This window comes from Antedon bifida, chromosome 8, assembly GCF_963402885.1.
Source record: "Antedon bifida chromosome 8, ecAntBifi1.1, whole genome shotgun sequence".
Classification (NCBI taxonomy): domain Eukaryota; kingdom Metazoa; phylum Echinodermata; class Crinoidea; order Comatulida; family Antedonidae; genus Antedon; species Antedon bifida.
In genome coordinates, this window is record NC_136233.1 from 11,810,737 (window position 1) to 11,825,190 (window position 14,454).

At 36.5% G+C, this 14,454-nt stretch overlaps 2 protein-coding genes, 1 non-coding gene and 1 pseudogene across 3 annotated transcripts; 2 read left to right on the top strand and 2 right to left on the bottom strand.

Moving 5' to 3' along the window:
- Nucleotides 1-2,505: 2,505 nt before the first annotated feature.
- LOC144851123 (uncharacterized) lies at nucleotides 2,506-5,045 on the top strand. The gene is made up of 6 exons (XM_078708663.1): nucleotides 2,506-2,638; nucleotides 3,200-3,442; nucleotides 3,700-4,014; nucleotides 4,213-4,356; nucleotides 4,443-4,605; nucleotides 4,919-5,045. Exons 3-5 carry the CDS (start codon nucleotides 3,793-3,795, stop codon nucleotides 4,497-4,499), a joined length of 423 nt encoding a protein of 140 aa, XP_078564789.1. The 5' UTR covers nucleotides 2,506-2,638; nucleotides 3,200-3,442; nucleotides 3,700-3,792; the 3' UTR covers nucleotides 4,500-4,605; nucleotides 4,919-5,045.
- Nucleotides 5,046-8,967: 3,922 nt separating this feature from the next.
- LOC144851121 (uncharacterized) lies at nucleotides 8,968-11,038 on the top strand. The gene is made up of 4 exons (XM_078708661.1): nucleotides 8,968-9,106; nucleotides 9,193-9,355; nucleotides 9,669-9,957; nucleotides 10,157-11,038. Exons 2-4 carry the CDS (start codon nucleotides 9,215-9,217, stop codon nucleotides 10,810-10,812), a joined length of 1,086 nt encoding a protein of 361 aa, XP_078564787.1. The 5' UTR covers nucleotides 8,968-9,106; nucleotides 9,193-9,214; the 3' UTR covers nucleotides 10,813-11,038.
- Nucleotides 11,039-11,784: 746 nt separating this feature from the next.
- Nucleotides 11,785-11,899, bottom strand: LOC144851196 (5S ribosomal RNA; annotated as a pseudogene).
- Nucleotides 11,900-14,042: 2,143 nt separating this feature from the next.
- On the bottom strand, nucleotides 14,043-14,161 carry LOC144851188 (5S ribosomal RNA). Its single transcript, XR_013614160.1, has one exon. It is a non-coding gene; the product is annotated as a 5S ribosomal RNA (ribosomal RNA).
- Between the last annotated feature and the right edge of the window lie 293 nt (nucleotides 14,162-14,454).

The window sequence follows — 14,454 nt, forward strand, 5'->3', positions numbered from 1 at the left end:
GTGATCACGCTGAAAAGCTTATTAGGACTAAGTTAAAGTATTTGAAAGACATTCAGAAATTTTGGTAATCATTGACATTAAACTTTTTGAGATATTTGTTACACAAAATCTGTACAAAAAGAAATTGCGAAGAAACATTTTTTGTTTTACAAAAACAATTTCTCACTAGAATTTAATTCGTCACTTTGACGAATTATAGGTGATCATTTTTATCATTTTATTGACATTAATATTTTTTAAACATGCACGTATGTTAACATACAATCGGAAAATGTTGATGTATGCCATCCTATTATACGCTATAGTACTGAGTTGTGCCTATTATATGCCATATATATACATTATGTACAGTATATACTGTATATCTATATACAGTGTAGCATTAGTGAAACTACGAACACACATCATGTTCTAATTTTTTGGCACTGATGACATTATCAAAATAAACTTGTGGATAACAATATCGAAAGATAAAGAATTGAGCAATGAAATATAACAATTGGAAGAAAATTTGGCACGTAGAAGCGCGGTGCGCGCTCTTTAAAATTTGTATAACTTTGACGAAAGAGATGAAAAAATTGCTTTTTAATTTAAACTGGCCATATGATAACGTCACAAGATCCGATAGGCCTAATTTTTATATTAATTCATATCTACATTTAACCAGCTCTCATAATAAGTTATAAACATCAAGGTCAACTTTAATTCAGAAGAGCTGTAAGGTATCCAAATATACGTTGTAGGTGAAATTATGTAACCACAGTTAATCAAATTTTAAGACATGATGACGTCATCAAAATGAAAATATTGGCAACTCATGAGTAACATAATTGGTTGAGGTAGAATATATTAAAAATTTAAAGAAAATCGATCACAGATAAGCGAGTTGCGCTCTGTTGAATATGGTGGTCCATTACAAAAGGGGAAAAAACCCTATTTTAAAAATTCATGTGGCCAAATGATGACGTCATACCATTTTGTACGTCTAATGTGTATATACATTTATATCTACAACTCATTGGCTTCCAGAATAAGTTAAAAAAATTGGGGGTCATCGTGCATTCTGAAGAGTTATATTAATTTTAAAAAGGCCTTATTTTTTACTATTTTTAGCACTTTTCTACAATTAATGTGCGCATTTTGTCATTTTTAACCTGCTCGTATAGCGTTATTTTAAGTCGGAACAGACTCAAATTTGGTGAATGTACTAAGGATGGTGAGTAGAATACGATTTGTAAAAAAAATTCATATTTTTTACGCACTTTAAGAATTGCGCACGCAAAAACGCATTTTTGCGCAGTAATTTTTTGAAACACGCAAATGGCCTAACTCATGCTCTAAATTGATCAAAACTTAATTTGGAGCTTTTTAAATTTTTAACGCGCAATTTCACGTGCATGACCTTGAAAAATGTAAGTTTTTATTTGTTAATATTTTTATCCTTCACCTGAAGTTTACGTATAGTGAATTTTATTGATATGTGATAAAGAGTTATGGAGATATGATTGATAGTGTGATTTCACAAAATCGCGTATTAATGACGTCACGGTTGAGTGATCACGCTGAAAAGCTTATTATGGCTAAGTTAAAGTATTTGAAAGACATTGTGAAATTTTTGTGATCATTGTTATTCAACTTTTTGAGATAATTGCTAAACAAAAGTGTACAGAAAGAATAATAATAATAACAATAATAAAGATTTTGTACAATAACAATAGGTGATCATTTTATTCTAAATGATCACCTAATAAATATTATTTTGTCTTTTATCCGTTTCTTTTGTTCAGTTACAGAAATATGCCTTGTAAGCGAGAGGTCCTAGGTTTGAATACCATGGAGGTCAAGTCATTTTTCACTCAATGCTTCTTAAATTGTGAATGGAAATACACTCACCCTCCACCAAGTCTAGAACCCGGGACCTCTTGGTTACATGGTGAATATCAGCTAGACCACAATGTTCCTTTAGTTTGTTCGATCCGATAGCCAATAGAGATGCTCAATAATAATCATTTATTTAAAAATGTGCATTCATTCAGTCACAATTATTTTTATTAGTTACTACAGTTGATCATCAGTAGAGAACCTCATCAATATACCAAATTTTAAAGAAAAAAAATGATATAAATAAAATATTGCCATTAAATTATAATAAAACTCTAAACTCAAGCTAAAAAAATAGAAAAAAAAAGAAAAAAAATGAACTAAAACTTCCCAGGTCAGTCTGGATAATAAGAGAGATCAGGTCACGTGATAAGAGATCGATTTCCAGGCATATGTACCTAGGGGGGTGATGAGCCATTCCCAGAGAAAAACCCATCCATGTACAATAATCATGCCCAACGGACCAATCATTGAGCCTCGTTGAGTAGAGCCATTGCTCAACGGACCAATCATTGAATAGAGTTGAGGGAAGGCCCTGCTCAACAGACCTATCATCGAGCCCTGTTGAGCAGACGTATGACGTCACCAAATTAGAGCTGAACAAGTTTAGAAAATTACTTCCGGCGTCTCGTCGCGAAGGAAAAATATCGGTGTAGGCTAGGCCTACGGGCCTAGTAGGAGGGGGATATCCGTTGTGGAGGAGGGTTTAATTCCTCTATCGTGAATGCTATGCTGTAAAGATCATTATTGATATAAAGTAAGAAAAGCCTTTGGCCATTGCCTAGTTATGTGTAAAATAAATGAATGAACTTGTGTTTTATTAATATTATTAAATAGGCCTAGGCTAGGCCTAGGCCTAACTAGTACTATAGGCTACGCCTACTCTACTAGCTAGGAGGCCTAGTAGGCCTAGAGGCTAGCCTATAATGGCTAGGCCTAGAGGCTCGGGTCTACTAGGTAGGTCTAGGCTAGCTAGGCTAGGCTGTACCCTACCTGGCTAGCCTAGGCTAACCTCTAGGCTACTCTAGTCTAGGCCTACTAGCCTCTGGCCCACACAGGGGCAGGGCTTAAATACAGGCCCCTCTAACTAGGCTAGGGTAGGCCCTCTAGCTAGGCCTAGTCATTCTTTTGGCGACGAGTTGACCTGCTTCCTAGAGTAGAGGCCTAGCCCTATTAATATTTACTGTAGGCCCTATGCCTATACAAAAACATTAATACGTCCATGGCATGGACCATATGTTCTCTATATTTTAAATACTAATTTAATGGTAAAAGAGGATAATATTATAATTTTACATGTTTCTACTTTTTCTCTCAGGTGAGAATGGAAGGTGATATCATCAATCACGAGTGTACTATTTGCAATCTATGGCGATGGAAAAAACTCTATGCAGTACCTCACTAGTGTCCTGAATGAGTGGGGTCAGTTTGTGACAACAGTTGCTGTGGCTGCAGAGTCGGAGAGCTGCTACAAGCGGATGGCCTATGGTCTCATTGCCAGGTTTAAACGAGCCAATGCACCAGCACCCAAGATAATTTATGCAGACAACAATTGCTGCAGGTGAGTGTAATATCTATTCAAACCTAATGCCTGAACATAGAATGGACGGAGTATAGAGAGTGCTATGCATTGTGCTCGCGTCTAATTGGCTGTTCAACATTTTTTTCAGAAAGATGCCGAGTTTAATTCATTTTTTTTTCTTCCCATGTTTCCCATTTTGTACATTGTATATTTTAACTTTTTGTATGAATATCGAATAAAATCAATCAATCAATCTCTAAGTTAACTCATTAAATTTAATGTAAATTAAATTGTAGTGATGGAGGGACAGCTTGGCTGGAAAGGCTATTTGAAGACTGGGCGAATGAAGGGATGGTTGTGCGGCTGGACATCCGTCATTGGTTACATCGATGGGATGCAGTTGTAATAAAGCAGAGCCATGCCAAGTATGGTTCTTTCATGAGTGCTCTCGCTGGTGCCATTCTAACAAGGATGATATGCTGAAGCTTGTCAGAGCAGTGAGAAATAGCAACGAGGAACTCTACTCACAATACAATGATCAGCAGATGATGTATTTTGTAAAGCCGTACCAGCTGAAGTCCTATGTCCGTCGTATAACACGTTGTGTCGAGGTAAGCGAAATGTAATTACTTAATACAGTTAATACATTACTGGAAAAATAACTATTATTATGTTTTCTTTGTGCATGAATCGGTTTAAGAAATTCGGTAAGAGTGTCAGTAGTGTGGTTTTGGTTGAGATAAATAAATAAAATAGCTGAGTATTTGAAGGAAACTTAATTATATGTATCCTTTTGAATTCTGTTACAGGTGAGTGCTGTCACTATTGAGGTCATCCTTCAGGAGTTTAAGGGTCCAGCTGGACTCGACATCGATGGCGTTCATTTGTTTAAATCATTAGAGGCAGTCGATGCTTACTGGACAACTGCCAGTAAACATCTGAGTTGCATGCAGGTAATTTATCGTATTTCCCCTATCTACCTCAAAGGCATTATAATTGTCAATTGTCAAAAATTATGTTTTGCATATATTTCATTTAGGATCCATCAAACATTCCCCTGTATGTATACCAAGGAAGTTACTTTGAATGGTGTTAAGCTGAACAAATACAGATGCCGCAGAGGCAGTAACTCTCTGGAAGGTCTTCATGCCCACATGTTTAGAGCCATCCCTTCACAACGGTGTGGAATAGCACCTTTTCAGGTAATCATCTAATTTCAAAACCATTCTTATTTTTTACAATAAATATTAAAAAGGGGAGGTCCACCCAAAAATTGTCTATTCTTTATATCGTTCAGTTAATAATATAATATGTATCCATCCATATTTGAGAATTATTACAACTTTTGTAGCTTGGGAAAATACCTATACTTTTACATACAAAAAGTGGGTACTTTTTGACAATAGCTAAATAAACTAATAACTAACTCAACATGGGTAAATTAATTTCTCTAAACAAAACCAAAGTTTCCTCAACACGATAAGCATTGTTTCTTCATTTAATTCTCTCTTTCAGGTGTACCTCATAGCGTTTGCAGTACAATGGAACAATCGCATGGAGTCGCTCAAGGTTACTGGAGGTAGGGGGCGGATTACCTCATGTGTTGACCCTCGTCAAATCCAGCGTCTAAACCAGCAGGCAGAGGTCTTGTTTGGGAAAGAACATATGTATGAACCTAATTTCACAGCACCCATGCCCTACCCAGAAAAGTCCGGAAGCCAAGAGGAGGAGGAACTCCTAGGTTTAGAGTACGCCTACTGCCAGTCCACCGATTTCACATCAAAGGACTATTACATCAAGAAAGGTGAGATTAATCACAAATTAGTGTTAATAATCTTGATTTTTTGGTTTAAAATCTGGGTGTATTGCACTGTATCATTGTTATATACTTTACGTTTGTGAGTGCTCCTGTATGTTTTAATTATGATTGCCTTGTGATGATGATTGATTGTGCTTGTCATTTCAATAATTATTATTCTTATTCTTTTTATTTGTATTTACAGTGGAAGAAGAGCAGGTCAAAGAAGATGAAGGAGAAGAAAAACAAGAGAGTGAAGCAGAAGATGAGGGCGTCGATGTTGCCACATCAGAGACTGATGATGATGATCCTATCGATCACCTTAGTGCAGACCATGTGGCTCTGAACAAGGAGGAGAACAGAAAAGAGGAGAGTCCAGCACAATTATCACCTCCAGACAGGCCACAGGTTCAATATCCAGTTGTGGAACATGTTTCTGGAAAAAGGCGCTACCAAAAATGTAGACTCAACGATGCTGAGGTACCTGAAGCTGAATTTCTAGACAATTTGAATAAACCATCTAACAGCTCACTACAAAAGGTACTCCCTAAACCAGCTACTACAACTCCATCACTTCCAGTAAGGCCATCTGGTGCAATTCTGTTGATTATGCCTTCGCAAGCACAGGGACCATCTGTGACCTTCAAGCCATCAACAAACCAACGCTTACCCTTTTCCTATCGGCCACCACCTACAGCACCGCCAAAGCTTACACCATATCATCCAAGATCACAGAAACCTTGTTCTGTTTGCCATGTGCCAAAGTGTGGAGGACTCCGGAAGCGATACACTCCATCACGTGAGAAGACTAAAAATAGTGAACAGAAGATATTTCTGTATTATATTTCAGTATTATTTTAGCAAAAGCTGAGTGCTCTAAATGCACACCCTGTGCATATTTTATATTTTTATGTTATTTTATAAATGTTATATATTATGAATAGTTACATTCATTCATACATTCTTAATTTCAGTATTATTTCAGTATTATTTTAGCAAAAGCTTTACATGCACACCCTGTGCATTATATTTTCACTATTTTATACATTTTATATAATTATTTTGAGTAGTTACATTGATGTTTTAATGGAATACAAACTTTTGAATTTGTCAAAAATGCTCATTCTTTATTTCAGTATTATATTTCAGTATTATTTTAGCAAAAGCTGAGTGCTCTAAATGCACACCCTGTGCATATTTTATATTTTTATAATATTTTATAAATGTTATATATTATATATACACAAGTTGGTGTATGTGTCATGATGTTATATTAAATCAGAACACAAAAGTAAAATAAATATTATTTTGTCTTTTATCCGTTTCTTTTGTTCAGTTACAGAAATATGCCTTGTAAGCGAGAGGTCCTAGGTTTGAATACCATGGAGGTCAAGTCATTTTTCACTCAATGCTTCTTAAATTGTGAATGGAAATACACTCACCCTCCACCAAGTCTAGAACCCGGGACCTCTTGGTTACATGGTGAATATCAGCTAGACCACAATGTTCCTTTAGTTTGTTCGATCCGATAGCCAATAGAGATGCTCAATAATAATCATTTATTTAAAAATGTGCATTCATTCAGTCACAATTATTTTTATTAGTTACTACAGTTGATCATCAGTAGAGAACCTCATCAATATACCAAATTTTAAAGAAAAAAAATGATATAAATAAAATATTGCCATTAAATTATAATAAAACTCTAAACTCAAGCTAAAAAAATAGAAAAAAAAAGAAAAAAAATGAACTAAAACTTCCCAGGTCAGTCTGGATAATAAGAGAGATCAGGTCACGTGATAAGAGATCGATTTCCAGGCATATGTACCTAGGGGGGTGATGAGCCATTCCCAGAGAAAAACCCATCCATGTACAATAATCATGCCCAACGGACCAATCATTGAGCCTCGTTGAGTAGAGCCATTGCTCAACGGACCAATCATTGAATAGAGTTGAGGGAAGGCCCTGCTCAACAGACCTATCATCGAGCCCTGTTGAGCAGACGTATGACGTCACCAAATTAGAGCTGAACAAGTTTAGAAAATTACTTCCGGCGTCTCGTCGCGAAGGAAAAATATCGGTGTAGGCTAGGCCTACGGGCCTAGTAGGAGGGGGATATCCGTTGTGGAGGAGGGTTTAATTCCTCTATCGTGAATGCTATGCTGTAAAGATCATTATTGATATAAAGTAAGAAAAGCCTTTGGCCATTGCCTAGTTATGTGTAAAATAAATGAATGAACTTGTGTTTTATTAATATTATTAAATAGGCCTAGGCTAGGCCTAGGCCTAACTAGTACTATAGGCTACGCCTACTCTACTAGCTAGGAGGCCTAGTAGGCCTAGAGGCTAGCCTATAATGGCTAGGCCTAGAGGCTCGGGTCTACTAGGTAGGTCTAGGCTAGCTAGGCTAGGCTGTACCCTACCTGGCTAGCCTAGGCTAACCTCTAGGCTACTCTAGTCTAGGCCTACTAGCCTCTGGCCCACACAGGGGCAGGGCTTAAATACAGGCCCCTCTAACTAGGCTAGGGTAGGCCCTCTAGCTAGGCCTAGTCATTCTTTTGGCGACGAGTTGACCTGCTTCCTAGAGTAGAGGCCTAGCCCTATTAATATTTACTGTAGGCCCTATGCCTATACAAAAACATTAATACGTCCATGGCATGGACCATATGTTCTCTATATTTTAAATACTAATTTAATGGTAAAAGAGGATAATATTATAATTTTACATGTTTCTACTTTTTCTCTCAGGTGAGAATGGAAGGTGATATCATCAATCACGAGTGTACTATTTGCAATCTATGGCGATGGAAAAAACTCTATGCAGTACCTCACTAGTGTCCTGAATGAGTGGGGTCAGTTTGTGACAACAGTTGCTGTGGCTGCAGAGTCGGAGAGCTGCTACAAGCGGATGGCCTATGGTCTCATTGCCAGGTTTAAACGAGCCAATGCACCAGCACCCAAGATAATTTATGCAGACAACAATTGCTGCAGGTGAGTGTAATATCTATTCAAACCTAATGCCTGAACATAGAATGGACGGAGTATAGAGAGTGCTATGCATTGTGCTCGCGTCTAATTGGCTGTTCAACATTTTTTTCAGAAAGATGCCGAGTTTAATTCATTTTTTTTTCTTCCCATGTTTCCCATTTTGTACATTGTATATTTTAACTTTTTGTATGAATATCGAATAAAATCAATCAATCAATCTCTAAGTTAACTCATTAAATTTAATGTAAATTAAATTGTAGTGATGGAGGGACAGCTTGGCTGGAAAGGCTATTTGAAGACTGGGCGAATGAAGGGATGGTTGTGCGGCTGGACATCCGTCATTGGTTACATCGATGGGATGCAGTTGTAATAAAGCAGAGCCATGCCAAGTATGGTTCTTTCATGAGTGCTCTCGCTGGTGCCATTCTAACAAGGATGATATGCTGAAGCTTGTCAGAGCAGTGAGAAATAGCAACGAGGAACTCTACTCACAATACAATGATCAGCAGATGATGTATTTTGTAAAGCCGTACCAGCTGAAGTCCTATGTCCGTCGTATAACACGTTGTGTCGAGGTAAGCGAAATGTAATTACTTAATACAGTTAATACATTACTGGAAAAATAACTATTATTATGTTTTCTTTGTGCATGAATCGGTTTAAGAAATTCGGTAAGAGTGTCAGTAGTGTGGTTTTGGTTGAGATAAATAAATAAAATAGCTGAGTATTTGAAGGAAACTTAATTATATGTATCCTTTTGAATTCTGTTACAGGTGAGTGCTGTCACTATTGAGGTCATCCTTCAGGAGTTTAAGGGTCCAGCTGGACTCGACATCGATGGCGTTCATTTGTTTAAATCATTAGAGGCAGTCGATGCTTACTGGACAACTGCCAGTAAACATCTGAGTTGCATGCAGGTAATTTATCGTATTTCCCCTATCTACCTCAAAGGCATTATAATTGTCAATTGTCAAAAATTATGTTTTGCATATATTTCATTTAGGATCCATCAAACATTCCCCTGTATGTATACCAAGGAAGTTACTTTGAATGGTGTTAAGCTGAACAAATACAGATGCCGCAGAGGCAGTAACTCTCTGGAAGGTCTTCATGCCCACATGTTTAGAGCCATCCCTTCACAACGGTGTGGAATAGCACCTTTTCAGGTAATCATCTAATTTCAAAACCATTCTTATTTTTTACAATAAATATTAAAAAGGGGAGGTCCACCCAAAAATTGTCTATTCTTTATATCGTTCAGTTAATAATATAATATGTATCCATCCATATTTGAGAATTATTACAACTTTTGTAGCTTGGGAAAATACCTATACTTTTACATACAAAAAGTGGGTACTTTTTGACAATAGCTAAATAAACTAATAACTAACTCAACATGGGTAAATTAATTTCTCTAAACAAAACCAAAGTTTCCTCAACACGATAAGCATTGTTTCTTCATTTAATTCTCTCTTTCAGGTGTACCTCATAGCGTTTGCAGTACAATGGAACAATCGCATGGAGTCGCTCAAGGTTACTGGAGGTAGGGGGCGGATTACCTCATGTGTTGACCCTCGTCAAATCCAGCGTCTAAACCAGCAGGCAGAGGTCTTGTTTGGGAAAGAACATATGTATGAACCTAATTTCACAGCACCCATGCCCTACCCAGAAAAGTCCGGAAGCCAAGAGGAGGAGGAACTCCTAGGTTTAGAGTACGCCTACTGCCAGTCCACCGATTTCACATCAAAGGACTATTACATCAAGAAAGGTGAGATTAATCACAAATTAGTGTTAATAATCTTGATTTTTTGGTTTAAAATCTGGGTGTATTGCACTGTATCATTGTTATATACTTTACGTTTGTGAGTGCTCCTGTATGTTTTAATTATGATTGCCTTGTGATGATGATTGATTGTGCTTGTCATTTCAATAATTATTATTCTTATTCTTTTTATTTGTATTTACAGTGGAAGAAGAGCAGGTCAAAGAAGATGAAGGAGAAGAAAAACAAGAGAGTGAAGCAGAAGATGAGGGCGTCGATGTTGCCACATCAGAGACTGATGATGATGATCCTATCGATCACCTTAGTGCAGACCATGTGGCTCTGAACAAGGAGGAGAACAGAAAAGAGGAGAGTCCAGCACAATTATCACCTCCAGACAGGCCACAGGTTCAATATCCAGTTGTGGAACATGTTTCTGGAAAAAGGCGCTACCAAAAATGTAGACTCAACGATGCTGAGGTACCTGAAGCTGAATTTCTAGACAATTTGAATAAACCATCTAACAGCTCACTACAAAAGGTACTCCCTAAACCAGCTACTACAACTCCATCACTTCCAGTAAGGCCATCTGGTGCAATTCTGTTGATTATGCCTTCGCAAGCACAGGGACCATCTGTGACCTTCAAGCCATCAACAAACCAACGCTTACCCTTTTCCTATCGGCCACCACCTACAGCACCGCCAAAGCTTACACCATATCATCCAAGATCACAGAAACCTTGTTCTGTTTGCCATGTGCCAAAGTGTGGAGGACTCCGGAAGCGATACACTCCATCACGTGAGAAGACTAAAAATAGTGAACAGAAGATATTTCTGTATTATATTTCAGTATTATTTTAGCAAAAGCTGAGTGCTCTAAATGCACACCCTGTGCATATTTTATATTTTTATGTTATTTTATAAATGTTATATATTATGAATAGTTACATTCATTCATACATTCTTAATTTCAGTATTATTTCAGTATTATTTTAGCAAAAGCTTTACATGCACACCCTGTGCATTATATTTTCACTATTTTATACATTTTATATAATTATTTTGAGTAGTTACATTGATGTTTTAATGGAATACAAACTTTTGAATTTGTCAAAAATGCTCATTCTTTATTTCAGTATTATATTTCAGTATTATTTTAGCAAAAGCTGAGTGCTCTAAATGCACACCCTGTGCATATTTTATATTTTTATAATATTTTATAAATGTTATATATTATATATACACAAGTTGGTGTATGTGTCATGATGTTATATTAAATCAGAACACAAAAGTAAAATAAATATTATTTTGTCTTTTATCCGTTTCTTTTGTTCAGTTACAGAAATATGCCTTGTAAGCGAGAGGTCCTAGGTTTGAATACCATGGAGGTCAAGTCATTTTTCACTCAATGCTTCTTAAATTGTGAATGGAAATACACTCACCCTCCACCAAGTCTAGAACCCGGGACCTCTTGGTTACATGGTGAATATCAGCTAGACCACAATGTTCCTTTAGTTTGTTCGATCCGATAGCCAATAGAGATGCTCAATAATAATCATTTATTTAAAAATGTGCATTCATTCAGTCACAATTATTTTTATTAGTTACTACAGTTGATCATCAGTAGAGAACCTCATCAATATACCAAATTTTAAAGAAAAAAAATGATATAAATAAAATATTGCCATTAAATTATAATAAAACTCTAAACTCAAGCTAAAAAAATAGAAAAAAAAAGAAAAAAAATGAACTAAAACTTCCCAGGTCAGTCTGGATAATAAGAGAGATCAGGTCACGTGATAAGAGATCGATTTCCAGGCATATGTACCTAGGGGGGTGATGAGCCATTCCCAGGCGGTCTCCCATCCAAGTACTAACCGGGCCCGACGTTGCTTAACTTCGGTGATCGGACGAGAACCGGTGTTTTCAACGTGGTATGGCCGTAGACAATCAAAGCATTGTACCGTGGTGTCATATTTCGTACTGTAGAGGGCTCTAAATAAGCGCGGTACATTCGCGGCTCTTTTTAGTCGCGTGGACGCGACTCTATAGTTCACTATGTCGGTCGGTTGGTCTGTCTGTCTGTCTGTCTGTCTGTCTGTCTGTCTGTCTGTCGGTCGGTCTGTCTGTCTGTCGGTCCGGTATCACTATGCATTGTAGCACGCGACTTAATGGCTGTTGGCCTTGTTAGATAGAAAAAGACTAAGAATTTAAAATTCAGCATGTCAACATTTTCAGTATTCGGCAATATACTGTAGTTAGCAGCTGAAGGTGAAAAAATACTACCGACGTTGGGAGCCAATAATTCAAATTTATAACATTGTATCACCTTGTCAACTGGAATGCTCTCCCGTTCTCTACAACTTCGACCACTATCACTAAAACCTTCTCCAAACTAATTCATGACTAGCTCCCCCCTCCTCAATCTCTACTCACACATTGAGTGATAGTCCAGTTGGAGTTTATCAATTATTTAATCAAGATAAAGATCAACTTATGTTGATGAAGGGAATATAAATGCTCAAGTCAAAGTAAAATTTACCAATATAACCTGATTTAAACAAGAAATATTTCTTACAAAAAACGCTGCTCACTTATTAACGTAACAGTTTTATATTATATTATATATAGTTTTATGATATTGTCCCTCTGAAAAATATTTTTTATTTCAAAATTGTTTTTGAATGTGTCATTTTATTGTCACATAATAGTTATTTTACCTGAAAAAATGTAATTTAAAGCAAAAAATACTTAAATTGTCTGTTTTTGAGTTATAATTAAACGTTTCCTTTCTCTTTTTATATGTGAACAAATATAAATTGTATTTGTATAATCTGTATTTAATATCAGTCACTTTATATTTATTTTATTGCTAAGGTCAAGTCTGGGGGGTCACTTCATCAGCGTGTGAAGTGCAGTGTGAAGTATCATGGGACTCATAAATACCAGAAATATTTTGGGATTTCTCGTTCAGACTCTTTTCCCAGACGTTTTGTGGGCCCATCAGCTGTTACCTATAAATTATAGTCGAGTTTGCATTTTCGCATTTCTGTCATCCGTAGATAGATAACTTCTGCTTACTTCCGGTTTATTAATGAGTCATCCTCCTGGGACGTAGCGGGCTAAAGCAGCAGCGTGAAAAAAATAGAATACTTTGATAATTTGTCCTGATTCAGGGTTAAAACCTTTTTTCAGTGGTTAGGGAATTTCTATGGAGCTCATTAATATTCATAAGCTTCTTGGCATTTCCTGTTTGGTATAATGATACCTCTACTGCTGATGCTAAACATGCACTGGCCTTGGCTTGGCTAGGCTTAACTTGGCTAGGCTAAGCCTGGCTAGAATGAGCCTCCTACCTTTGCTCAAATTATATATCCATTTTTTTTCAGTAGCCTTTTAAAACATTCCCTGTCATTTCAACATTTCTTATACTGGACAATTATCACAAAATGTAATAATAGCATTGTGTTTTGTCTGGTTGTACAATGTTTATTCCATGGAGGTCTCACTGGTTTTCTCTCGCGATGTATTTTTATGAGCTGGGCTGAGTCAAATTGGATAGAAAACAAAATCCCTAGCTACTGTAATTTTTGCTATTTGAAAATTGGGCCAATTTTCATGTAAAAATGAGATAATTTCATTAAAAATGGCCATTATAAATGTAAATATGGTCAAAATTGTATAAGGATTGCTATTCATTTCTATGTTTTATTGTATAGTTAAATGGCCTATCCTTTACCATTGTGTAATCAATTATAAAGTGTGTGTATGTTATTTTTTGTAATGTGTATTAGTTGCAGAACAAAATGGACAAACGATCTTGAATTTTAAAGAGTTTATCCAACGCCCCCCCCCCCCCTCCCCCCACCACACCCCAAATACATGAAAAATGACGATTAACAAAATCAGACTTTAAATAGGATATTTTGCAGTTTTAATAAAGTTATCACATAAAGTTATATAAAAAACAACAACCAATAATGGTTTTACTTATAAAAAAACGAAACGGTTAATTTTAACTTAACAACATTTCATTAATTTCACTAATGACGTCATGAAATGTGAAAATTTCCTTTAAAAAAATGGATAAAAGTCTACAGCACCCGGTATTCCCAGGCGGTCTCCCATCCAAGTACTAACCGGGCCCGACGTTGCTTAACTTCGGTGATCGGACGAGAACCGGTGTGTTCAACGTAGTATGGCCGTAGACAATCAAAGTATTGTACTGTGGTGTCAAATTTCGTACTATAGAGGGCACCACATAAGCGTGATACACACAGTACAACAACCTCCCTCTCCTTATAAAACCCAATTTTAATTGATTGTTAATAATAATATTTGGACTATGAATTTAGAAGTCAACATTTCAATGGTGTCATATTTATTAATATAGAGGGAATCATAAGTGTGATACATTTCTTACCGTCACTCCCAAGTGGTGGTCGAATTAACTTAATTATATCACGATACATGTCCACGTGATAGGCCTACTCTAGACAATAG